General features: G+C 36.6%; 1 protein-coding gene across 1 annotated transcript; it reads left to right on the plus strand.

The window, feature by feature from the left end:
- The first annotated feature begins 6,548 nt into the window (after positions 1-6,548).
- LOC145766590 (ATP-dependent translocase ABCB1-like) lies at positions 6,549-27,516 on the plus strand. Its single transcript, XM_082578310.1, has 27 exons — positions 6,549-6,646; positions 7,326-7,440; positions 7,994-8,193; positions 9,475-9,618; positions 10,389-10,493; positions 11,472-11,643; positions 11,919-12,043; positions 12,374-12,587; positions 13,478-13,660; positions 13,866-13,982; positions 14,746-14,958; positions 15,451-15,631; positions 16,172-16,396; positions 16,453-16,458; positions 16,969-17,139; positions 17,464-17,642; positions 18,051-18,261; positions 18,353-18,502; positions 18,766-18,871; positions 20,382-20,522; positions 20,867-21,023; positions 21,908-22,105; positions 22,862-22,974; positions 23,607-23,700; positions 23,834-23,980; positions 24,492-24,661; positions 27,468-27,516. The coding sequence occupies exons 1-27, from the start codon at positions 6,585-6,587 to the stop codon at positions 27,514-27,516; spliced, it is 3,948 nt and encodes a 1,315-aa protein (XP_082434436.1). The 5' UTR covers positions 6,549-6,584.
- The last annotated feature ends 462 nt before the right edge of the window (positions 27,517-27,978 follow it).

Below are 27,978 nucleotides of genomic sequence, written 5' to 3' on the forward strand. Positions count from 1 at the left end.
GTGTTACCTGAATAAGCCAACTTCAAAACTCAATTCAAGAAAATTGCTGAAGTACCGTAGCTACATTATACAATTGCGTTAGAGCTTCTCAAATAAATAAATTTAAATTACCTACGTGGTATCAGCTTAAGGATTGTTTAGATTGAACAGTGTTTCCTAAATTTATTGCTGTAAATCACCATATTGCTAACTCAGTAGGCTATAGGTTATGATTACTGTATCTTTGTTTTGCTTCGCTCTTGATGGTAGCCTACCAGGCAGGGCTGTTGAGAGGATATTTCGGGCCCGATACCAATAAGATCCTTGGGCCCCAAAAGACATCTATAAAATAAAAGCACTGTATCCAAACCATACGTTGCGGTTTCTTTATGTTTCCGGGCCCTTTGAAAAGGTTTCGAGCCCCTAAAATTAACCCTGGCACGGGTCCAAAAGTACCCTCTGGACCCCCTGGTCAAACGTACCCTCTGGTCAACGCTACTGGTAACAGGTAGCAGTTGTCGTTTTTGTATACGTGTTGTTTATTGTTGTTGTTTTTATGATACTGTCAGACTATTTTCGTAAGGAATAATCTTTTTGTAACATTTGTCTTTTATATAAAATCTCATGTTGATGATGATGACGATCAATGGATACTGAGTGCTACGAAACTGAAGCAGGTTAACAACAAGCACGGGGCTCCTGAGCCTCGAGAACCATTTATTTGACCTTGAGCACGAGCTTGTGGTCATAGCTCAACGCTCTCTTCTTCTTCTTCTTCTTCTTCTTCTTCTTCTTCCTGTTTTACGTCTCATTTCCTAGAATCAGGGTAGGACGGGGTCTGGCAAGGCACATCCTCAGTCTCCATTCATCACGATCTAGGGGGCTAGTGCTCGGACTTTGTGTATGCCACTGTCTTCAACACGGAATTGTAAATGGTCTTCACACCGTCACACGTAAACTTAAACTTTGGCATGAAGACAGAACGACATGACTCTAAAGCGATAAAAACGTCTTTGAAACGTTATCATTTTCAAAACTTGTTGCGGTCTCACGGTTACCAAAAGGATTTCTTACTAGGCGCCTCGCAAATTTCCCACTTGCAGATTCATTTCACCAGCACTTTTTCCTTGCAAATCGGCAAGCTTTAGTAAAAAGCGAAACCAAAAAAGTAGTTTCCGAGACAGCCTTTCCATTTTTACTTGGTCGAAAAAGAGTCATCATCACCTTTGAGATGCTAACTTACTTCAGTAGAGAAAGTTACCTGTGCAGATTTTAATGTCGACCGCAAGTCTGTGTAAAACCTTAAACTTTCTCCAGTTGAAAAATTTTGTCCTCAACGACCTTACAATTTCCCCAAATTGAGTACGAAATTTTCCATATGGCGACAGTGCGTTACTGGCCACACGACAGTGGCTAAGGCTCTGTAGCGCCACTTAGCGGCATTTTTCATCCACCTTCGTTTATTGGAATTTTTCTGCTAATATATTATTCAATGTACAAAATTGTTTTTGATAGCGGTAACTATAGATTTATTTTTTTCTAATGCCCCACGTTAAAGTATTTCCACAATTATTGTTGAAAGTAATTTTATTGCGTTGCTTTTAAATATTGACTTCTAAGTTTATATCGTGACGTAACAGACTTCTAAAAAACAGAAGTTTTATGTTTTGTTTCATCATCTGTGCAAAGTGTATTTGTTTAAAGTTCTACAAGACATCTCATCCTTGCTCACCGACACTGTGACATGGTTTATAAGTGTAACAGTTTTTATAGACAAGCAGTCTACATAACAGATGTTAAATTTGTAACCAACTGCACACGATATAATTTACTGTAGTTAACGCTTTCGTCGCTGTAAACGTGTCGTCACCAGTTATCCTTTGAAACAAAATCAACATCTAATGAGCAAACTACGCTTGTGTTTAATTGTTTTAAACTTGTGAAGCAGTTTCACTTTTTTTTACGCTTAGGGTAATGTTGAAACAGCAGTTCCGTTTAACCCAACTACAAGGCTACACCGCATGTTGAATGTCTTTGTTTTAACTAGAAACCTCAAATGACCGAAAACAGATTTCGCTGACTTTACGTTCTTTAATTTTGCTGTATTTTTTTGTTTTTACAAAATGAGCACATTACTTCATGTCGAATTTGTGATTTTTGTTTCGCATGTTTAATTTAATGGTCCACATGGCCTGAAATTAACAGTTTTTTCAATTTTGAGTTACAGTTTCAATTCCATGGCATAAAAACAGTATTTTGTTATAGCAATACGTTCATGCAGTGATGTACGCGCATACAAAAAATATTGACGCCGTCAGCGTAAACGCAAACGTTCGAAAAATGATACGCCGTATGCGTCAGCGTAACTTGTAAAAAAAGTTGGCGGCGTCAGCGTCAGCGCATACACTAGCGCAGAGGTGACGAACCTGCGGCCCGTCAAAGAATTTTGTGCGGCCCGCAAAACAATTTGACAATCGCTCATGCATTAAAGACAAAAGACATCTCAAAGCTGTTTTATGCCTTCACTGGTTACATTTCCTTTGCTATTTTCTTGCCCTAAACATTACCTTTCAGGGTTTAAAGTTAGAAAATAGGAAAAGTAAAGTTGTAAGTAAAGTTTTTCACAACTAAGGTAAAGTTGTGAAAACACTATTCACCAACTTCATCTTGTATTTTTAGTCGATTCCAATCTATGAATCTTCTTCAATGTTACACCTGCTTCTGCACCCTATGAGCTCCAACTTGAACTCATAAAACTACAGAGTGATGACAGGCTAAAAGCGATGTATGTGAACAAGCTGTTGCTTGAATTTTATCGTGTTAGATGAGTCCCATACTTGATCCAAGCATCGGGGGATGAGAAGATAAGGTTCTCATTAGGGTCGGCCGCTTTTCCTTCAGCAACTACGTCCACCCAATTTATTACACCCTTGGCCTTGGGTAGAGGTGAGCGGTGTTTTTTAACAAGCAGCTTAAGCCGTGAGTCGAATCAGGATTGCATTGTTGGAAAGTGAGTGCCTTATCGGCAGTGCCATCTCACCACCGCTTTATCGTCCTGTATGTTTATCAAAGGAAGAGTTTCCAAACGTGAGAGCTCACGCTTTCAAATGGTCATCTGTTTTCGGCAGCACGTACCCATGCAAACAGTTCTTTTCTAAAATGCACTTTACAAAAAGTCGTTACAGGCAGTGGCGTAGCCAGAAAAAAAATTTGGGGGGGGCCAAATATTTGATGAATTGAAGAGAACGACAAAGTGTTTGATTTAAGACATCGCCACCTGATGTGCAGTGGCATATCCTGGTGGGTTAAGCAAGGGAAGCAATAAAGCTGGTGGGTGGTTAGAGCGTGCCGAAGGCACGCGTATTCTAGGGGGGTCCGGGGGCATGTTCTCCAGGAAAAATTTTGCAAAATTACACTCAAATAATGGATTATAGCGCTTTCTGGAAATACTTTCAGGGTAATATTTGTATGAAACTTATTAGCAGATAAACAGCTGTTAACTTATTAAAGGTAGCTGTTACACACAAACGGGCAAAAACTGCTGCTAAAAGTAGAGAACACAAAAAAACTCAGCTACACAAAAACCCAACAGAGTAAGCGATTCTTAAATTGCTTCCACAGATTAGTTAAAAGAAGCGTAAATCGCGTAAACTTTGCGCAATTTACGATTTGCAAAATTTATTGGTGTCTTTCTGTGTGTCTAAAACAAGTCCTGGGGGTGTTAATAGCTAGATGTCTTGGAAAACGATATAAATTTATACAAATTATATTATATTTTTAACAAAGGGTTCAACTTCGGAATCCAAACTTTGAAAATTTGGGGGGGGGGGCCATGGCCCCTTTCGCCCCCCCCTGGCTACGCCTATGGTTACAGGTCGAGGCTGACTGATGAAAATCTTAGTATGCAGTGGAAAGTTGCCACATCGTCTGTTCGACCTAATATTGAACGCTTGGTCAAGCAAAAAACTTTCCAAAAATCCCACTAATCAAAAAAAATCAATGCTTCAATGGTAGTTCTTAATATTTTATGCTTCAATGCTGCGTTAGATAGCTTCAACTATATGATTCGCATGGGCTTTTGTTTGTTGTTTGAAAAAGAAATTTCATTAACTGATTTGTTGTTTCGGAGCATAACGGTCGAAACATTTAGTCAACTTGAGCAAAAAGGATAGAGCCAGAAAAAGAAGAAATTATACTCATATGAAAGCAAACGCTTCGAAAATTAAACTGTCGTCATTATCAGTGCAAGTACTGTTGCTCTATTCTTTTTGCTCAAGTTGATTTGTTTTTATTTTTTACTGTTGTATGTTTCGATTCTGCGTAAGATACTTTCAACTGTGTGGGTTTTATTACTTTCATTTGCCGTTTGTTACTTTTCATGAATAATATCTTGAGTCGCTTCTAAAAGATTTCATAGTAGGTTACGATTAAAAAGTTGTGTGGCCCGATAATTCATGTGTAATTGACAAAGTGGCTCGCGACCGCAAAAAGGTTCGTCACCTCTGCACTAGCGTGAACTAATTTTGTTTGCTAGGTGCCAAACATTCACACGGTATAAACCACTCGAAACAAACAAGTTTTATTTTGAATTTCCACGAAGATACACAAGCATCTGAAGGTGTTCATCTGACATTTTGCTGTGTTTTGGTTCCAATATGTCTTTGCCCATTGAAAACATTCTTTCAACTGCAGCGCTGGAAGGTATTGGCGTGTTGTAGCGAAAAAAATACATATAAAATGTATACGTTGACGCTATGCGATAAAAAACCGCGAAAACTTTACGGCGTAGCCTCAAGCGCAAACTATCCAAAAAAATGTGGCCGCAAGCGTTAGCGTAAACAAAAAGTCTACGCCGCAAGTATGTGGCGTAGAATTTGCGGCGTATACGTACATCTCTGCATTCATGGCAGGTATGCATTGCTCTCAGGACTATCCAAAGCTACGGAACTTCAGTGCAACGTAAAACGCAATCGAGTAGATGGTTCTCTTAAAATTAAATATATTTCCTTTCTGCTGCACTTACGCAGAAACGAGATTCATCATTTTGTTTTATGCGACCCGACAGGTTATCAAACCTACATCTACCACTTGACGGGTGAGCTCTATCCACAAGCCCGCCAATTTGAATGAGTGCAACTCAATAAAGCTGAATTATATAAATTCTTTTATGATCATTCAAATTACCTAAGGCTATACAATATCAATAAGATACGTTTCTAACATGCAGAAGGCTACGACTGGATTATGGTTAGATTAGCATGTTGTCACTGCGCGAACTGACAGGAGTGGCACGTATAAATAAATAAATAAAAAAAACTAAAAAACAGCACAAGCACTAGACAGAAATTTCATGCAGTTGCGCAATATGATGCCGCTCAGTGTCAAGTTTAGTTCCTTCCATCGATGGGGAAAAACATTAGCAAAAGTATAAAAACATCAAAAAATAAAAACACTGATCGACCAAAGTTTTCAGTCGTGTAACCCAGAAAGCAAAATTCGTCATTGTTTTATTGATTTAAAATTAAAGTTTCATATATTCAACAATGTAAAAATGACAAATTTTGTTGGAAGAGAATAAGAATTAGTTAGTTAGTTTTTTACTTTTTTTTTATCAATTTTGATTATTTTTTTGTAAAAATAGGATTAAAAGGTAGGGTTGACAATGTGTATGCAACAAGGTTGATTTCTCCTGAAGCATTACAGCACAATTTCACTTGTGAGCTAATTTATTTCCAGCCTTGAATTAATGACTTAAATCGATCGAAGGAATTTAATATACGCATTGTGCAAAAAAGCTTAATCACGAAGCCTGGGGGTATCACGAAATAGGCAAAGGAATAAATAGTACAGGAAATAATGGCACCGCAGAATGTGCATTGTGCAGTCCATTCTGACATGTGCTTTTTTTTGAGTTATTTGGTAGTACCTTTCAATTTGATGAAAATTGAACGTGCTTTTCAGATAATGTAATGAAAGTCAAAGATGGCTAAGTTTGTTTGCCGACTTTATGTTCAGCTGAACCCTGTGATAGCCTACTGTGCAGAAGTCTTCACAGTTCATCGTATTTAGGCTATATCTTTGTGGCTTACAATGGCCTAATTAGCTGAACAATAAATGCTGGGACTCTTAACATTAATTTACATTAATTAAACCTTAACTTAAGCTATTTTTCGGTCCAAATCTATCGATTTACTATGCAGTCAGAGTTTAGTTGATCTATCTAGTTTGTTCTAAATAAGATCGCTTATGTTTAATGGAACCCAGTGCTAATGCATGATATGATGAAAAGGTTAATCATAATGTCCTTTTATTTCCAATGTAACAGCACTTAGAATGCAAATAGTCTATAGTAAAAAATATAATAAGATGCTTGCTTGGTATGGCGCTGGCACTGGCATGGCTCTGGCACTGGCATGGCTGTGAAAGACCACACACCACAGGGCGAACGAGTTAATGTCATCCGCGCACAATGGCAAATCAGTTGCATAATTAAAACGGAGTAAAAAGCATAGTAAACTAAAAAAAAAACAAAAAAAACATCAAATATGTTTTCAGCGCTCTACAACAGATGTGATTTATACTAGTTTAGTGAAATTGTATTAAATATGACTTCAAAGCAGGAAGCTAATGGAAACACATCAACGGAAATGAAAATAGTCGGAGAAAGGTAAATTTGCTCATAACATGGAGACATCAGCAATCAGCAATCTCGTTCTTTTCACATGAACTTAGCAGTTATTGAAATGAAACAAAATAGTTACTACAGGTTACTGGTGATGCCACTATCGATTTGTGTTAGGTGGGTCAGTGTAGCTAAGATGGACCTGCTGGCCATATTTTGATACAAATGCTGTATTTTTACTCAAAACCTAAGCAAAGTAGAGGTCCAGTTGTCACATTTAGTTTGTCAAAAAGATGTTGGCTTGTTGTTTTGAATTTGTTGTACGAGTTGCTAGTTTGTCGGTTAATGAGGTTTTTTCAAGATCCAGATTTTACCGTGTCAAATTGCTGTGGTAGACCCTCAAGTCGTGGACCTGGTGTTCTTTACTGTAGCCTACTTGTTTGTCTTTTTATTGTGTGTGGCTATACCTAATTACTATTGCAGAATATTGTATGCCAGCAATTGCGTGTTAGTTATCAATTTTACCTGTGAAATCATGATTGACTCTGAAAAGTTTGGGTGTTCATATAAAACATCTTCGTTTCAAGCAGTACTAGTTGTACCGTTCATATGACGAATACCAAAGTAAAAGCATTCATCAGATAAACGTTGCAACTATTGCTAGAAGTAAAATCAATAAAATCATGATTATTACCATGTGAAAAAAGAGTCATTTATTTTGCAGTATTAATCTCAATGGAGCGGAAAAGGAAACAAACAATAGCAAAGACAATAAAAGTTTAGAAAGAAATACAAAAAAGAAAAAAATTGAACTGCTCCCGGTCTCGTATTGGAAATTGGTAAAACCGAAATATTCTTTGGTTTCAAATATTTGCCTTTCCGCATGAGCATTGAGCAACTACATTGAAATCGTTTTATGCTTTGATTTAATGAAACAGGGAAAATGAGATCTAGGCTTATGGAAAGCCACCCGGCAAGATGTTTGGCTGCAGAGCCTTTCTTCACGGTTAATGTTATGCTGGACCCTGGATTTGACCGTTACCACTGGTGGTAACGATATGACAAACTGTCACATAGCTCGATGTCCAGCACTTTTGTTCATGTGTGGTGCAGCATGTTATAATTGAGATGTTACTTTTGTTTTTGTAGGTTTTTTACCAATATACTGTACTTCTCAATTCAAACATATGGCTTTGAATCGTTCTTTTTAACAATGCAGCATATCGAAAGCAGTGGATTCTGCGCAGTATAGTTGATTTCGTTATTAGATTTAAATCATAATAAGCTAAAACAGAAATACCGTAGTAGATACTACACGAGATTATGCCAATATAATTCTTATTTATTATTGGTTTTATGTCTCATTTTAATAACGGTCTACAAATTACTTAGTTTCGCTATGCGACCGGTCTCGACTACTTTCTAATTGCAATCGGGTCTATAGCTGGAATGGCTCATGGTGCTGGATTTCCTGCTCTTTTTGTCGTGTTTGGTCAAATAACGGCAGAGTTTACATTATTTGGACGATTTCAGCTTTGCAATCAAAGCTATGATCAATGCTTTGCTGCAAACTTAACCAACATAACGGAGGAGTAAGTTTTTTTGTTACATTTAGGTCTATGTAATTTATGTTAATCTCTCGTGCCGGAGGTGAAGATTTGAATTAAGCGCTAGTTTCTTTTGATTGAACATTAAAATGTTTTGCTGCATTGTAATATTTTCTGCTGGGGCTTAAATTTTTCTAGCATTGAAACCAAGCTTTATCTTTTCAAAATATATTTCTTATTGCTACGACACAAGAGTAGGTGTTTGCAGTATTTTTAGGCATTGAAGACACTATACTCTCAAAGTCTCACCATTCAGCAAAGAAATTTTTTAATAATACCTACCAAATTGAGAAAACAATCTTGCCTGAGAAACATACGCGAAAGATATTCGTAAACAGACAGCAGAAGTTCAACTACTTTCAAGTTTGAATTTATTTACAATAATTTCAATAATTTCTTGACTGACCTCTCTGCCAATCAAAATATCAAAGAAATTTTTCCCCACCCAGCTGAACTATATTTCATAGCATTTTATTCTTAGTTTACAGACAAAAAAAGTAGCAGTATAGTTACAATAAGCGCTACACCAGCATGTCAGCGAATAGCGGTCGTCCGACCACTAGACATGCGACAATTCAGCAAGTACATTTCTGCTACTAACACTGTCCAAGTCAGCAAACGAGATTTGCAGCTAGCATCGAACTTGCTTGGTCATTGCTTGCTAAACTGAATTTTTTTACTTGTGACATGCCAAGTTTCAGCTTGCTCAGTTGTTAGTAGTTGTTATTTGCTCAGTTTCATCATTTTCCAACAGCCACTGGCTGAAATGTTGCTAGCTCAATTGTCACTTGCTCAACTGGCATTTGCTCAGTTCACTACTGTAGGAGACTCGCGAATAACAAAGAAGATAAAGCTTTTCAGGGCTTTGCAAGCAATCAAACGTTTGGTTTGGTTTTTTGAATCTTTATCCTCGGACTGACAAAGCCTTGATTGGTTATTCCTGGTAGTTTCGCAGAATTGTAGAGGCTCTTGACGCAGGTCCGGTTACCGAGATTGGCAGAGTGAAGTTTTCGAATTGTTGAAGAGTTGTTGCCGAGGGAATTATTCCATTCACTAGGTGCCGCTGAATGGAGAGCATTCCTTAACGTGCGTTGCTCAAGCGCACACCCCGAGAGTCGAACTTGCGTTGCGCGATCTTGAGCCGGGCGCGTTAGCACTGAGCTAACCGGGTAGCGTAGCTTCATAAACTTTGTATCTCTTAGACATTATAGCCTACTGATCTAATTAAATCTTATCTTATATGTGATCTTATAAATGCATTTACAGAGAATGGAATAAAACAGTTTCACAAACATTGCTTACATTTCAAGACAATTCGATTCAGTTTGTGCTTTATCTTGTTTACATTGCCATTGCCGTGTTTGTCTTAGGCACGCTTCAAACCAGCTGCTGGAGCCTTCAAGCTGTGAGGTGTGTTTATCTTTATTTCGGGTCATCTTTGTAGCATCTAAAAAGCAACCACAAATTGTAAAAGATATGCATTGCATCTTTACTTTTTTGCAATCTTAAAGGGAGGCAAATTTACATATGTAGCTGCTTACGGTATTATTTCCCAGTGGTTTGCAAATAGTGGGCCATGGCGCTATTTCAAATGGGCCACAAAAACTTTTCACGGGCGAAGCTGACTTGGTGACTTCAAGGGTCCTTCTCTTTCTACTCCTCTCATTTCATAGTGTTGTGTACCTACTGTGTAATGATCTTGAGAAAAAAAATAAACCAGTAATTGACTGACTGAAAGCAATTCAAAGCTTGATTAGAACACTTTTACACACAATTAAAATTTTGAAACTTGAATTATGTTATAATAAGAATAAAAATCAGCGAACAGACTCAACTGATTGCATGTTTAAGGCGCAACTCTCACTTAACAATGTTTATGCCTCATTCGGTTTCCATTGTCTTCAGCACTGGATCGTGATGAAATTGGTGTAGTGACTTAACAAAATTGTTAGATTTAGTCTACAAGATTCAAGCTTTAAGTAGGCAACTTTAAAATCGAACGTAAAAAAGATAAATAAAAATAAAAAATTTTGTTGTGATAAAATACTCAGGGACCACACCACCAACTTTTTTTCAGTTTTATTGAGCTACAAGCAAGAAAAGTTTAAAACCGCTGTTATAGCCATTACTTGATTGTTGGGTTACTTCATTACTTTATGAAATGTTTCAATCAATCACAGGCAAATGAGGCGACTACGATCAGAATATTTTTATGGTATTCTTCGTCAAAACATTGGCTTTCATGACGTCACGCCATCTGGTGAGCTCAACTCAAGATTGTCAAGGTAATAGTCTATGGTCGTGCTTTTGAAGGTAAACAATCAACATGTTGTAGTTGCAAATGCAGACAAATATAACGAAGTATAAGCCTACAGTATTTTCTAGTTTTACAGATATGATTATAGCTGTTAGCCATTCAAGTCAAGCGTTGGGTAGTTTTCTAGATTTACATCAATTTCTAAAAGAAAAAGTTTTATTTGTCTGCAGGTGCAAGTGCGAAAAAAAACTAACTAACCATCAAACGACTTAATAAAAAACTTTTAGCGTTGACAACGGAAGTAGTAGGCTATAATATGGAAGTGGGGTTTGTTGTCTGGGGTAGGTGTTTTCGATCTAGTTAAAAAAAAATCCTTGTAATTTAAATGTCGTGCTTTTAGATTTTAGAACACAGCTTGGATAACGTTTGGAATGACGTCATATTTGCTGATGTGCAACCAGTCCCAGTCAGGGTGGCCGATATCTAATATTCCAAGGTCCAACAAAAGTAGTTTTACATTGTTGTCCTTTTTATGTTGCTCAAAAGGGAATTTTAATAGTTACGGTATAGTGAAAAAACACATGGGTAATATTCTAGAATTTTAACATGTATTTACAAAGCTTTTTTTTTGTATTGAAAATATATCGATTAATGAAAAAACACAGAAACTATGTAAATATTCTAAAATCTAAACTTACAACATTTAGGTCTCCATGGAATTTTGTCTTGTTTCCGTATTTTGTTAAATAAAGTTTTAGGCTGAGGATAAAATCACCAATTGCAAATCTAAAAAGACGTTCCGATATTCCTGCTAAGTTATTTTTTAACCATACCGAAAATAATATGATGTGGATTGCAATTTAGAGAAAAAAAATAAGCTACTGCATAGGCAGTTTTGTGAATCTTTAGGTCTGCTGCATTGTTCCTATATTTGAGTTTTTAACAAACTCGTTTATTTACTTAAATCCAACTCATAGCATCCATGCATCAAACCATTTTTTTTTAGCGACATAATCAAAGTAAAGGACGGAATGGCGGAAAAAGTGGCTAATACCATTCAAAACAGCAGCATGTGTTTAGCTGGTATTGTTGTTGGGTTGGTGCATTCATGGAAAGTGGCACTGGTTACCATGTCTGTTGCTCCTTTGCTTGGCGTAGCAACCGCGATGTACATGACGGTAAATACAGCTTTTTACAACTAAAACTTCGATAATTTTTGTGTTTTTCTAACTCTTGAGATTCAGCTATGAAACGTTTTTAATCTGAAAGTTATATTTTCTTACATTTATTACAAGATGGTATGATCAAAGATTTCCAAACTAATACTGCTAACTGTTAGATACCAAAACAGCTTGTTAAGTGCATTCTTTAACCAACTTTACAACAATGCAACGGAAAATCAACAACAAAATGTTGAAAAATGAATGTTACCGCTTTTTTTAACCCTGTTCAGATTCTTGCTATTTATACCAAAAAAGAATTGGCAGCTTACGCGAAGGCGGGGTCTATTGCTGAAGAAGCTATCTCAGCAATAAAGACAATCGCAGCGTTTGGTTGTCAACAAAGAGCAGTTGACAGGTATGCTTAAATTGTTTTTAATTTATACACAGTACTGTTCTTATCTGTGTGTTCTATTTCGCTGCTTTAATACTTAAACTTGATTCTTAAAATTTTGTATGCATAACATAGGCTACAAAGTACCAGAATTTCTCCTGTTTATTTAACATTTATATGAAGTCGAATATGGTTAAAGCACACATAGCTGAGTATTTTTAACGGAAAATAACGTTAGACTAATTGAATCCAGGAAGATCGTTTCTTCTCTCATTAGTGACGCTTTTGTGCTTTTGTGACAATGTATATTTAGGTCTACTGTATTTAACAGCTGATAAAATTTATAAATGTCAGGTACTACAACCATCTCATAGAAATTAAAGGTATTGGAATACGTCGAGGTTTTATGTCAGGATTCAGTATCGGTTTTTTGTACTTATCAATATTCGGAATGTACGGTCTAGCATTCTGGTACGGCACCACGCTCGTTATTGCTGGCGAAATAACAGTCGGCGACTTGACTACTTGTTTTTTTGGAATTCTTGTGGCATCATTTGCACTTGGAATGGTGAGTGTGACTCTCAAGTACATCTAGTGGTAGATTTAGAAAAAAAAAAACAACAATTAGAGCACACTAGAGTGTCAATAAAACAAAGACTTTAGGAGAAAGTAGTCAATGTAAATTTTAAGGTCAGAAGAAATTTGCAACACACTTGACGATTGATGATATTGACGAAATTATGTTATGACTTATGAGCTATATGACTATGTTGGCACACAACATCGGTAATTTATATGTTCATTTGATGTTTTTCTATAAATTTTATCAAAAGTTAATAGAATACTTGCGACCGTTACAAAGAATTTCTCCCTTTTAGTCATTTGTAATCAATATTAAATCGTTATAATCGCAGTCATTGCAAAACTGTGAGTGGTGATAGACTGCTGACTAACGTTGCATTTTTAAGTAATCATTATTGATCAACAACCTGCTGTCTGAAAACAATTCAGTTGAAGATAGCCTTATTAAAAGGTTTAAGTCATTTATATGATATTTTTAGTTAAGAAACCAAACCTTATGTGCCATATCCTTTGCAATTTCAAACGACGCACCAGTGCGTTGCGACTTATAGTGTGAGAATCACTGCAGGCTAATACATAAACAAAGCATAAACAATCTTAAATTTCGTAAATTACCAATCATTATGAAAACTCGGAAACTTTCGCGGACCCCCTGAAATCACTTCACGGACCCCTTGGGGTCCGTGGACCCCCGGTTGAGAACCACTGGTCTAGTTGTTGCGGTTTTTGCTGTCTTATCGTTTTTTATCATAGTTATAGGCCAGCCAGAGATCAAGATCACTTTCAAGATCTCTTTTTGGGTACTGGTAGCCTACTTAATAAAATTCTAATTAGTTTTCTATTTTAAACAATGGATGTAACAGCGGTTTGTTCCAGGCCGGTAGCAACACTGGACCGATTTTCCAAGCAAAAGAAGCAGCAGCAAAACTATTTGAAGTAATTGATAGGGTACCAGATATTGATGTATTTTCTGAAGAAGGAGACACTCCAAGTGATGTTAGCAATGAAATTCTTTTCAACAATGTTGCATTCTCTTACCCTTCTAGACCCGATGTACAGGCAAGAGGCACATTTCCTAACATTTCACTAAGTACCTGGACCTTACAGAAGTGTTTTGATTTTATTATTTTCATTTGGTCTTCTTCGACCAAAAGGATTAACTTTTTAATAGCCTTGCATCAGAGAGTTTTGCAACCGAGAGTTTGTTTTAATCTTAAATAAGCTACAAATTAATTATTGAAGTAGGCTACTGCTTTCGTTTTAGGTTTTAAATGGAATTGATTTGAAAATAGAAGAAGGCAAAACAACAGCTTTAGTTGGTCAAAGTGGATGCGGAAAAAGCACTATTATTCAACTTATTCAACGATTTTACGATACTTCAGTAAGGACAACTATTCTCATACAACCGTTGTAATAAGTATTTTTCTACTCACTGCATAAAAAGCTCAGTTATTCAAATAGGTTTTACAAGACAGAAAGCGTGAGAGTCAAGTCAGCATGGTTTATTTTCTTCAACGTAAACGCTTTGGCAATGAGTAGTGGAGATTTGTTGTAGGCCTACCTTTATTTTTACTGTTGCGAATCTGTTTGACAAGGATCACTCTATTTCATCCCGAACCTTCCACTGCAAGCGGTTGCTGGAGTGCTTGCTTGCCATTGAGGCTACATAAATTAAATTGTGCTACATGCGGTCGCACAATTGTTTCATTAACATCACCTATGACTGGCAGCATAAAGGCTAAGAAAATTGACATTTAAGCTGTGATTTCAGTTGAATATAAAATAAAATTGCTTTACTGATAGGCTTTTTTAACGCATGGTTTTGACAGAATACAAAAATATAGGCTACTGCTGCAGCATTCACTACCCACAGACTTTTTAACGTTAGAAAAACGTTTTGTTTTCACATATTTTCGACTTGCAATGTCTTGCTATTAAGTCTCAGGCAGCAAATCAACCTTTTTTCAATGTTTTTTTAACCGTTTCTTTATGTTAAATTAATGTAAAAAATCGGTTAATTTGCTGTGTTGGGCTTTGCCAAATTCACTTAACCAAATCAAATGGCTACGTCATTGTTAAGAACGCTTTCAGAATTTTGAAACATGTCAACTTGTTTCACGATATACGATACACTTTATTATTAGAATGGCTCAATTAGTATTGGAGGCAAAGATCTAAAATCATTGAACGTGCGAAAGTACCGAGAAACAATTGGAGTAGTTGCCCAAGAACCTGTTTTGTTTTCTACTACAATCGCTGAAAATATTCGTTGGGGACGTAAAGACGTCACTGAAGAAGAAATCCAAGAGGCAGCGAAACAAGCAAATGCATATGACTTCATCATGAAATTTCCTCTGGTGAGTTAAGCACTCCATTGTGGGCGCAAGGTGTGTCAAGTTTTAATTATTTGTCATATCTGAATTTTTGCTTGATGATTGAATATTTAAATCAAATGGACGGGAAGGCAAGAAAGCCAATTGTCTTGCCTACCTTCAAGCATTCTTATTTTCTACCTTCAGCACGCTCCCTATAAGTGAAGGGGTAACGTCTTTTAAACACGTCTTGTCGGCAGTGTCAGGTTAACTTTCAATAGAGAAGACTGACTACGCGAGGGTAGAAACCTACAACAACGCCTACAAGCCGTAAAACTACTACGGTTGGAGCTCATCAACCACCCGAAATGGTGTTTAAAATCAAATATGCTGTGCAGACTCATCTATGGCCTACCACAAAAATCTTGCTCAGTAAATTGCTTGATGGCATAGCCTTTTGTTGAAAGGAATCCTTTTGTAACAAGCCAGTCCATAAATTTTCAAAACATTCTGTTTTTTCATGTAAATTGCTTGTAGAAATTCGACACTCTGGTAGGCGAGGGAGGAGGACAAATGAGCGGAGGACAAAAACAAAGGATTGCCATCGCAAGAGCAATTGCTAGAAATCCAAAGATCTTGCTCTTGGATGAAGCCACTTCAGCTTTAGACGCCGAAAGTGAATCCATTGTGCAAGCTGCTTTGGAAAAAGCTTCAGCTGGTAAGCTTGTTTTGGTAGGCTACTTCACTGCTGAACTGCTTCTTTAGTTTATCGGTTTGAGTTGGACTTAGCTTCGGTCACAGCAGGCAGAAGTTTGATTTGGAGTTTGTGAAGGAGCACTTCAAACTTTAAATGTTAATTTTTAAACTTGGTTGTGTATCCACCAGTTATCATAGTTTTAAAGTGTTACTGACCAGCATTCCGGAAGTTCCACCATGGGAAATTGAACTTTCAGAAGGTCTAACAAGTAGGCTTAACAAGTTGGCCTGACAAGAACACTCCTGTCGTGGTGCACTGGCTATTCATCCCATTTGGATACAATAGTCTTCGCATTGTTGTTACCGGTGGTAGTCGTGCAAACACTAACTGTGAGCTAACTAATGATGCTAATTATAACACTAACGGTAACTTTAATTTTTCAATATAAACTGTATCTGACTGTAGGCTGTAGCCTACTCTTTGCTAAACTAAGTTTAGCTTTAATACAACTATATCAAATTTTGTGTCAATCAGAGTAGTAAAATGTTTTCCATCTTACAGGTCGTACCACTATTGTAATTGCTCACCGCTTATCAACTATTCGTAATGCTGATAAAATCATTGCGTTCCAAGATGGAAAGGTCAGAGAAGAGGGGTCCCATGATGAACTTCTCAAGCTTGATGAAGGAGTTTATGCAAATCTTATTAATATGCAAAATGGAAGGGAAGCTGATGCTGACAGTGAACAAAAGGATGGTCACTTTTCGAATGTTAATATTAGTGAAGGTTATCAATTGTTTTTTGTTTTCTTCGAACAAATAATTCGCTATGCAACAAAAAAGCACACTGTGCAATTTCAGTTTAAAGTTTGACAGAATTAAAAAATTACGGTATTGTGTGGTAAAATACTTCACTAATTAGAATTTTTCATCTTGTTATATTTTGATCAAACTTGCAGTTGTAGGCTAGCTGTTTTGTACTTAACAATCCGGCATATCTTTTAAAATTTGCTTTTTATATTTTAAGTCTTGATGAAATACTTAAAAGCAAACGTTTGCAATTGTTTACGAATTTCCGTTTGTGTGCCTTTTGTTGTCCATTAGTTTCATAGGTACAGTAATTTTTCAACAAATATCGCATCCCTCAAACTTATGACAACATAGGTTTAATATTGGTTTGCTAGCAAATCTCAATAGGCAAACATAGTTGAGAACTAAAATAGCTTTTTACTTTAAAAAACGATAGGAAAGAAATTTTGGAAAGATTTGATTTTGTAGAAGTAGTTCACTTGAACAGTTCAAATAGGCTAGGCTATAGTAGTAAAAGATGTGATTTTATAGAATCGACAACAAATGGAGTATTGCACAAATTGAATCGGATGGTTTCCAGTAGACGATCCCAAAAAGATCAAAACGGTATTAAAAAGGGAATTGTAGAAGAGGACGATGAAAACGAAGAGAAGACTTTGCCTGACGTCAGTTTTGGGAGGATCTTAAAGATGAACAAGCCGGAGTGGCTTTATCTGATATGTACGGTTGCAAAACTAAAACAGATTAATATTTTATAATTGTTTTGTTTTTCAACACGTTTGTCGTTTTATCTGTAACCATAGATGACAACCATATGTTGTTTCCACTGGTAAAATATATCTTCACTTAACGATAAATCGATGTGAAGGCTCAGAAATGAGGAAACCGATGTTTCAGTCTATTGCTATTGTAGGCTCAAGACATTTACTATGGTAAATAAAATAAAAGTAAACCCAACCTGCTGTGGTTTTATCAAAGTTGTAGGCCTACATGACTGATTTTATTCAAAATTTTAAAGTGTACTATTAACATCATATTGTTTAGTGGGTTGCCTGTTTGCTGCATCAGCTGGCTCTGTCGACCCTATAAATGGAATACTTTTTGCGGAAATATTGAAAATCTTTACTTTAAGTGATACAGAAGAGCAACTGAGGAGAGCAACTCTCTATGGATTGCTGTTTTTTGCTCTTGGAGCCGTTGCGTTTATTTCCTACATTCTGGAAGTAACTTGCATTATTTTAAATTGACAACTAAGAGTAATCTAAATATTAAAAACATTCAAGATTATTTACAACCAATTCAAGGTTTTTCACCAAATCCATAAATTACAAATTAAAACCATGAATCAAACCTATCAATAATCAATAACTAGTCAGAAACTAAATTACTATATCAACTAGGAAACAAGCCTACGATCTTGTCTGCGAAGAATTAATGTGTGTCAATCTATCACGTTTGTGTAGTATAGCTGATAAGAGGACTGTAGTTTTGAATCAACATTTTTACCACAAAACAAGTAGCCTAGCATATGTACCAATTGGATTAATGTAGCTTTTATGACGTGCAATCACCTAGTCCTAAACACATCAATCAAAACAAGTCTTAAACGAGATGACTTGTTTTTTTTTCAGTCTACTCTGTTTGCTAAATCGGGTGTTGAATTAACTCTTCGTCTGAGGAAAAAGGCTTTTTCTTCCATGCTCCGACAAGACATCGCTTATTTCGATGACCACAAAAACAGTACAGGAGCTCTTTGTACAAGGCTGTGTGATGACGCGGCACGGGTTCAAGGCAGCACAGGAGCGCGGCTGGGATTGGTCATAAAGAATTTTTGCACCTTAGGTAAGTTCATAGAAAACAAAACATTACAAACTTTTAAATGTTGCGTAACGTGATTCAGACCTCAGCAGTGCACAAATTTATTTTCTTTCAGTTGTTGCTCTTGGAATTTCGTTTGCATATGGTTGGAAACTCACTCTGCTAATGTTTGCATTTATACCTCTGCTAGTTTTGGGTGGATATGTAGAAGTTAGCATTATAACTGGTCAGGAGCAAGCAGAAATTAAAGCTTGTGAAAGTGCAAGTAAGCTTTTTATTTTGTCAAACTAACGTATGATACTTCGACCTTTCCAATCTACAATTGTTTCATATTATGAATTTGGAAAAACTTTTTGAAATTGTAATTATTCTTTGAGAAACATTGCGATTATTAGTAGTATAAAGATTGCAACAAGTGATAATTTAGGTGTTTGAACCTAGTCATCAAACGTGATTAATCGAGGTAAACAGTTCCTTTACTTACTTGAAAACTTTCAAATGCTTTTAATGTTTTGTTGAACAATTTAGATCAAGTGGCAACCGAAGCAGTAAGTCATATCCGCACGGTGGCATCCCTGACAAAAGAACATGTTTTGTACGAATTATACTTGCAAAAGTTAGCTGCTTCATACAAGTCAGTGCTGTTTTGATGCTTTTGAATTACCTTAACGTTTAATTTTATAATAGTACTGTTTCATTAATTTATTATTAAAATTATACTGAAAACATGTATAAAGGTAAAGGTCTTCATGCTCAGTTACTGGGGTTTGAGAATGAAAAGTTAAGGTTCTCATCACAATAAGGCTTCGGCATTAATGAAAGTAGCCAGTGCCTTTCTCTCGGCCGCCTTTCCTTAAGCAACTATGCCAATTAATTTGTTACACCCTGGGTAGAAGAGAGCGGTGTTTATCAACAACCAGCTTAAGCCGGGTGTCGAACCACGTTCGCATTATTAGAAAACAGCGCCTTATCATCTGTGCCATCCCATCGCTTTCCGAATACATGTATAAAATGCATAAAAGATGAGATTCATAGAGCCTACTACTGGATATAAAGACTGTCTTCGATTGCGTAGCTCAAGGGTGTGTGGACAATTGACCAAAAATGATAGTTTCCATGCATCACATGCAAAGTTGGACAATGAAAATTTTCAATGAAGATGTAAAATCAGTTATTTTTCGTTACTTGAAAAGAGCTAACATGTGTATGGCCGAAAACGCTCTTAGTTTATAGTTTATGTTCACTTTAATGTATTATGTTAAATGCCGTGTGGTTGTTTGGTTTCATCTGTCTATGCCTAAAAGTGGACACGAAGATTAGCTTTCTTGCACCTTGCATTTCCGTCCACTTAATCCAAGTCTTCAACTACCGGGTGTAAGCAACGCCGGTGTAAGCCTGGTGCCTGGATACGACAAATATATGTCCAAAGTTGCCATCATCACTAGACGGTCATACCATGTCTTTAGTTAGCCTTGCTCATACTCTGCAGAGCTTCTTATAAACTTATTTTAAATTAGGTTAAATTTAATTGTTGATTTCTCAAATTAGAACAGTTAGACAAGATGTCTTCAAAAACTTTAATCGTTTCAAAATCTTAGAAAATACTTCATAAAGTATAGCCTGCGTGTTGAATGCTCAAATCGATCAACTCTTTATTTCAATAAAACACGTCCTAGTGTTTTCGTTTTCCTTCTACAGTTTTGAGATTTTTAGCAAATCAGAACAAGTATTGTATTCCTAACTATGATTTACATTTACCTCCTTGTTTGAGCAAACGGTTAGCACTATTCAAAAAGAGTGTTTAGCTACGTCCGCCTCGTTAGCGCAGTGGTTACGCGCCCTGCTCAAGATCACGCGGCGCTGGTTCGACTCTCGGAGTGTGCGCTTGAGCAACGCATTTCAGGACTGCTCTCCATTTAGCGGCATCTGGTGAATGGAATAATTCCCTCGGCAAGAGCACTTCAACGATCCGAAAACTTCACTCTGCCAATCTCGGTAACCGGCCCTGCGTCAAGAGCCTCTACAAGTATGCAAAATTACCAGGAGTAACCCATCAAGGCTTTGTCAGTTCGAGAATAAAGATTTAAAACTAACCAGCTTCCAAAGGGTTTGATTTTCTTACCCTTGTTATTTCTCCTCTGCAGAAAATCTGCAAAACGTTCGATTACAATTGGATTGGGATACGGATTTTCTCAGTGCATCATCTTCTTTACGTATGCATCTGTGTTCAGATTAGGAACAGAGCTAGTGGCAACGCAAGATATGACCTTTGAGAACGTTTTCAAGTGAGCATTTTTTCTCCATGTTAAAATTTTTTTATTCATTCAGTTCAATAAGCTAAACAGTGTTTTTTTAACATTTTTTAATCCTGCTTGTTGGTACCTATTGAATTGGACAAGGATTTTCAAGATTATTAAGTGAGATCATGTTAACGTTTTTGTTAGTTTTATTTTATGTACCTACGTCAAGTTCAATTGATAAGCACAATACAGCAATTGTATTGGCTATAGAACTGATACTAAAACTATTGCTATCGTGCAGCGAAAAGTTGAAACTGGTTTTCGTAGTGTAACTTATGCATGATGCGTTCTGTTGTGTAATCAAACACATCCTGTTACTTTACATTTAGAATACTGACTGCTTTAATCTTTGGCGCGATGGCAGTTGGACAAAACAGTTCGTTCGCTCCTGATTACGCGGAAGCTAAATTATCTGCTAGAAGAATGTTTCTGCTATTTGATCGGGTGCCTGCCATTGACTCCTACAGTGATGATGGAATTAAACCGGTGAAGTGACATTATAAACAATATAGCACAGTGTGACATCGTGTTACAACTGGTGCATAGTTAATACTTTAACTTAAATTTATACAGTATTCAAAATTTTACTAGTTTTGAACAGTTGTATCGATAAATCATCTTTCTTACTCTCTGTATTTTAAAATTAGTTTTTTCGCACCTTGCCTTTCTACCATATCATGATATCTGTTCAACACCTTTTGATGCAGTTACCTTTGATTCTCGCAGAGCCTATATCGTTGAGTTTGAGCTAGTCAGAAGTATTGTGCAGTTTTTGTTTTTTCCTGTTTATAGTTATAATAACCATTGTATTTTATTCAGATGTAGTAAAAATTGTATATATGTTATTCTTGAAGAGAACATCGTGTGATGTCGAACACGTTCGATATTTAATTGTTGCGTAGTTTTGTGTTTTTTGTGAATATAATAATATCTTTAATATGTTAAACTTGTTAACGTTGCTCGGCTTCGCATGCCTATGATTCAACAAGACAAACTCTCTACCGAAGTTGTATCGATAACTAAACTAATTTCAATAAAAAGTTGTTAGAACCAAGGATTTCAAATGATCACAACAGCCATCCAGAAAAAAGGTTAAGATATTTGAAATAATCCTAGTTAGCAAAATCCGTCGTTTTTACATTGATTTGGCATCCGCAGACGTTAAATCAATTTCAAAATGATGGATTTTGCTATCTGGGATAATCTTAGGCGGTTTGTAGAAAGGCTTGTCCCTCGCGGATCAACGTCACTTATTATTATCTTCCACGACCTCCATGCAGACTAATTGGCCATTCTCAAAAGCAATGACTGATATTGTCACCGCCACACAATAAAGCCACCTTTGTGTCACGCAATTTACTATTTTATAGGCGCACTGCAAAGGGGAAATCGAACTAAAGTCAGTATATTTTCGTTATCCTACACGACCCGACGTCCCAATCCTAAAAGGCTGCAACGTCACGGTAAAAGCTGGACAAACTTTAGCTTTAGTTGGCCAATCGGGTTGTGGGAAGTCAACATCCGTTCAACTTATTGAGAGGTTTTATGATCCAGAACAAGGGATGGTGGTAAGTTAATGGAATAGCTGGGCTACTGTGTAACCTATTGTAACATAAGTGTTGAAAAAACAAGTCTGTCACTTTCAATTTTTAAAAGACTACTCAAGGAAAGTGCATGGTTGAGAAAACCGTTCCTTTATCTTCAGAAAGCAGCTTTGGAAGCATAGACGAATCTTAGCGATTTTGCAAACTTTTGCTTTACCAGTCGTTTGGCTTACTTGTGAAACCTTTGAACCACTGACGCGAACCCGGTCACCGAGGCTAACAACCTTTCCGCGTGTTCTTGTTGCTTGTAAGTTATTTCATCTACTAATAAGCTAAATAAGCTGTCCTTGACATGCCTTACTCAAGCGCACATCCCAAGAATTGAACAAGCGTATTGCTTGAACTTGCTGTTTGTTTGCAGAGTTGGGTGGTTTCCCAACTGAGTTATCGAAGCAAAAAACGTAGCATGGTATGCTATGGAAACGAACTGTTTAAAAGTTATTTTTTCTATGGTAGGCTTCCAATCGTCTGTGCCTATTACTCAATTGTTGTTTTATGTTAGTTGACGTATTCTTCAACTGTATAATACGACAAAAATTCGATCTTTATCGTTAGAAGACCAACAGACCGTGACTGTAGCGGCTTTCCGCAGATTGCAAATGGCTTTTGTTAAGCTTTTACAAACCTTTCAAGCAAGGTTGTGCATTGTCAAATGTCAACTACAAGACAATAAACACCATTTCCAAATGTTTTTTTTTACTCAACTGCTACGTTGCTTAGGTTTTAGATGGTACCGACATCTCGAAATTGAACATCAGTTGGTTACGTCAGCAGATTGGCTTGGTGTCACAAGAACCTGTCTTGTTTGATCAAAGCATATCGGAAAATATTAGGTACGTTTTGAAACAGCATAATTTTATGTTACTTTATACATATCTATGCATGACATCACTTGTTTGTCAGTGAGGGATCCAGAGAGAGTGATTGGGGCGTTTGCCCACTCCTACTCTCTAAAAAACAGAAAACTAATTTTATTCAGTTCAATTCAATTCAATTTATTTTTCTTTGTCAGAACGCAAAAAGTAATGATATTGTAAAAAAGAAATACAGTAACAAAACCAACAAAAGGAAAAGGTGGCAAAACCTTAATGGTTTAAGACGTGCATAAAAAGATCTAATATTGCGGTATTTGCATCGATAAGTATAGTTAAGCACGGCCACCAAACCTGATACTGTAAAACAAGTAGCCTAGATGAATTAGTTAAGAATCAGTGTATTTGCAAGTTTCGATTAATGTAGACATTACACATCGTTGTGTTTTGTTGAAATCACCCGCCCCCGTAAGACTACTTGCTGGACCTGCCCCTGTTTATGTACTCTTATTCTTATGTACAGCGTAGTCTATGGTGACCCACCCAAGTGCGAACTTTTGATGCAGTACATTAATCGCAATCTGCTTTGAAGCAACACCTAAGAAAAGAAACAGAACTGGATAAATCCTGATTCGAGATTTTATCTTTTCTAGTAATGGAGATTCCAGTGGAAAAGCAAATGAATCCGAAATTATATCTGCCTCGAAAAGCGCAAATATATATGACTTTATCTCCGAATTACCTGAAGTAAGATCGTTTGATTTATATTGCGTTTTCAAACGTCCATAAAAGCCTTCCATCAATAAATATGATATAGGCTACGTGCAATAGTGTGCCGTCAAAGTGGCTTTGTTGTAAAGGAATGACTTGTTGTTTCCAGGGATTTTCAACCAAAGTTGGTGCGAAGGGGGGACAGCTATCTGGAGGACAGAAACAAAGAGTCGCAATAGCAAGAGCATTGCTCAAAAATCCAAAGATTCTTCTTCTTGATGAGGCAACATCTGCTCTTGATACAGAAAGCGAAAAGGTATTAGAATCAAACTTAAACTAACGATAAACGATATGTTGTATTTATTTTATGTGTTTATATCATTTTAATAGAAGGTAACTAGAATGTTGTACAAATGAAAAGGCATCTCAAGCATTTATTGGTTTAGAATGCCAACTTAAAAAAACTGTCAACAAATTAGGCTGCTAAAGTAGGCTACATAGCCTATTGCTTTTATATTGTGAGATTATGTACGTGATAGGCTATTGCACAACAGTTGCTCTCATTTCTATTTAACAAACCACCTATCAGATAGCCTACTGTCTGAAAAACAATTTTTGATTTGCTAATTTGTCAATTTACTTAGTGATGACTTCTGTTTATTCATTCGATAATATTAATCCTTGCATCTTTGTCAGATTAATGCTTGGCTCATTAAATTGTGACATAGTCAGTGCTGCTGTTGGTGTGTAGGCTACGTACAAGTTTGCAAAACACATCGTTTATTATTCCCTTGTAAATTCTACTGTATTATCACTTCCACGCTCAGATCGTACAAGATGCACTGGATGCTGCACGGAAAGGAAGAACCAGCATCATCATTGCTCATCGGCTCTCCACAGTAAAGAACGCCGACCAGATTGCGGTGATTGATAACGGGCAGGTGGTTGAAGTGGGAACTCATAAAGAACTATTGTCAATGAAAGGAGCTTATTTTAGGTTTGTAAACAGACACATTTACATTACCTAACACATTTACATTACATAGCAATCTCATTCTTTGGATTGTCCACCCCGCCATCTCCATCCATATGCCAGACTCGAGATCACGCGGCGCTGGTTCGGCTCTCGGGGTATGCGCTTGACCAACGCATTGCAAGGACTGCTTTCGATTCAGAGGCACTCAGTGGATGGAAAAATTCCCTCGGCAAAAACACCTCAACAACGATCGGAAGCTTCACTCCACCAATCTCGGTAACCGTCCCTGCGAAAAAGCCTCTACATGTATGTGAAACTACCGGGAATAACCTATCAAGGCTTTGTCAGTTCGAGGATAAAGATTCAAAGCCAACCACACATATATAGTCATGGTAGCCTACGTTAAACGACAAGGCATTCTTCCATCAACAATGTATAGGTTACAATAGCTTATATCAGTGGTTCTTGACCAGGGTTCGATCGAATCCCTGGGGTTCGACGAAGCTGTTTCAGGGGTTTGGCGCGAACGTCCTCTGAAACATTAACACACGGCCTACTAAATGGTATATCAGAGAATATTTTTGGAAAATATTGTCCAGCCGAAACTTGATTGCGGCTTACATGATGGTTGTCACGATTTCTTTCTATCTCTTACCAGGAAAAAGACTTGGAAAGATTCAATGACGTAGTTTAATGGGTTATAACCAAAAAGCAGTCAATTAAATGTCGAATGGTTCCACTAGTGAAATGATAATCTAACTTCTTGAAGGACTTTAACGAACGGCTTCTCAAATAACTCTAATTTCGAGCACAATTTATATCAGCACCAATTCTCATCTACTTGTATTCGATTTCTTCAACTCTCAATCAACAATAATTTCTGCACCAACTACCAATCCACAACTCATAACACAACTCTCATAATCAACTCGTCATAATACAACTCCCATAATCACATAATCAACTCAATAATAATGATTACACAAATTACACCACTATTTATAGAAGGTTGTTTCGGTCTAGTAACTTCGAGAAGGTTACGTAATGTCACATTGTTCTGTCAAGTTGCATTAATGTAAACAAGCAGAAGCCCAAAGAAGTATGTCACGTAGGAGTAGAAGATTCTTACATAATAAATATTTTGCAATCGGACATCTACTAGTAAACATCCTTATGACGTCATGTCAAACGACGCTCAGAAATTATGCAAAACAACACAACATTCCAGATTTGCATGCTTACAGACGATTCTGGAAATGCGTTACATAATACAGATTTCTCATTCAAAGGTTACTTCAGGTCAATACCCGATAATAACACATCGCTCAAAATTCCATAATGAAAACAGCACATTCTGTCAAGACGCAGAGTAGCCCGACGCGACGCCTTGCACATTGATTGTGACAATGGTAAATAAACATCTGTGTGATTGACGCGTGATGTAATGATGCCATCTGCATGTAACACAGAATGCAAAAAACTGTATTTTACCTAACATTGTAAAAACAATCGGTATGAAAAACTTTATTTTCTTAAAGCATGAGTTTCTTCACGTTTGCCATTTGCATGGAACTGCAAAAGCAGGGCTCTCACTTTTGAGGAAACTTCCTCAGTTTAAGGAAATTTAGTTCTATTTTCAATTTTTTTCAACAACAGCAGATATAAACAGTCCATAGGCTACTTGGATTACATTATTGAGCTTCAAGAAAGCAAGATACAAAAAAAACCTCAACACAACAAATTTTCAAACGTTTTGGTGCCAACAAATGGAAAGTTATCTTCTTATTACAAAAGTTGACCTTGAAGTTCTCATGCCATTCATAACTACTTATTTATGCGAGCATGCGTTTTCTATTCTGGTGGATGTTAAAGCAAAAAAAAAAAACGTAACCGGCTGGCATGCAAAAATGGCATGAGGATTGCTGTTTCCGAGACATAGCTTCGAATCTCACTATTGGTCCCAGTAAAACATCAACAGAAGTCTCATTGATACAGTAATGTATTACTATTAAATGTGGTAGATTTTCGTTTATGTAATTCAACGAAAATTTGAGGTTCAACGAAAGCTTGCAGATTAGCGTAAGGGTTCGGCAGGTTAGTAAAGGTTAAGAACCACTGGCTTATATGAACCTTACTGTAACTGAAGTAAGATGGCTTAGACTACTGATTGATTAAATATGCTAGTTGTCGCCCTTAGACTGTTGCGAAAGCCTCTTTAAAAAACTAAAATCTTCAGTTTCACATTAGATTCTTGTAGAGGTTCTGAACCACTTCTTCTTCGTCGATATAAGATAACCACTGATATAAGCAACTCAACATGGTTAAAAGTGTGATGTTGCCACGAATATAGCAAGCTAGTTGAAGTGTTGCTGCCTGTGAAATTTTTCTGTCTCTAAGGACCGCAAAGCATTGATGTGCAATAAAATCAAAGTCAAATTATTTGATCTAATTATTTTAAAATATTTTGTTTCGACACAAAATTGTTTTTGCTTTTTTCATTTGTTTTATTTCAAACAAAAATCATTGTTGTTTCATTGTGAATAAAAAACGAAACGACTTGACAATCACCCAGAGTTTAGCACCAAAATGTTTTAACACTTTGTTTCGTTTGCATTCGCATATTTTTTTCCTGATGCATTTCTTTTCGATCGATCAAAAAAAATTGCGTCAAAGAATTGGTGTCGACTGTCAAATAACTCGCGTGTTTATCAACTGAGCTACTTAGGCAGACAGCAAATCTTTAAAGTAAATGCTCAGTAATGTGCATTACCACATTAGCTATGTGTGTTTCTTAGATGGAAACAGTAATATTATTATCTTGTTGCAGTTTGGTGAATGCTCAGTTATCTGATGAAGACAAATTTAAAGATTATTGAAGAGTTGTTGATTTCCTTCAGCTGAATGATCAAGCGTTTTTTTAGCTTACCTTCTGTTAACTGAAATAACAATCTTTATTGCATTTAAGAAGATTCTTCGCACTCAACAATCGTGTTAAAAAGTTAAAACCATAGTAGGCTATGGTTAGTTGGTTACCAAAGGTAAAGTCAACGACAAAAGTATGTCTTTTACCAACCTACCCAGCAAATCAGGCTTTTTTACATTGATTCAATGTATGCAGACGTTAAAAAAAGAGCAATTTGGTGTCTGAGTAACATATGTGTAACATGCACCTCAATATGCAAACGCAATAGCAAAAGACTAATCAACATCAAAAAGCCTAGCCTACATATGTGTTCTAGTGATTTTTTGCTTTATGTGACTAACTTTTTAATGCACTGCTTTTATGAGATTTTTTGGTTCGTATCAATGAACTTCCTGAAAAAATTTAATAAAAACTA

Source organism: Aplidium turbinatum, chromosome 1, assembly GCF_918807975.1.
Source record: "Aplidium turbinatum chromosome 1, kaAplTurb1.1, whole genome shotgun sequence".
Classification (NCBI taxonomy): Eukaryota; Metazoa; Chordata; class Ascidiacea; order Aplousobranchia; family Polyclinidae; genus Aplidium; species Aplidium turbinatum.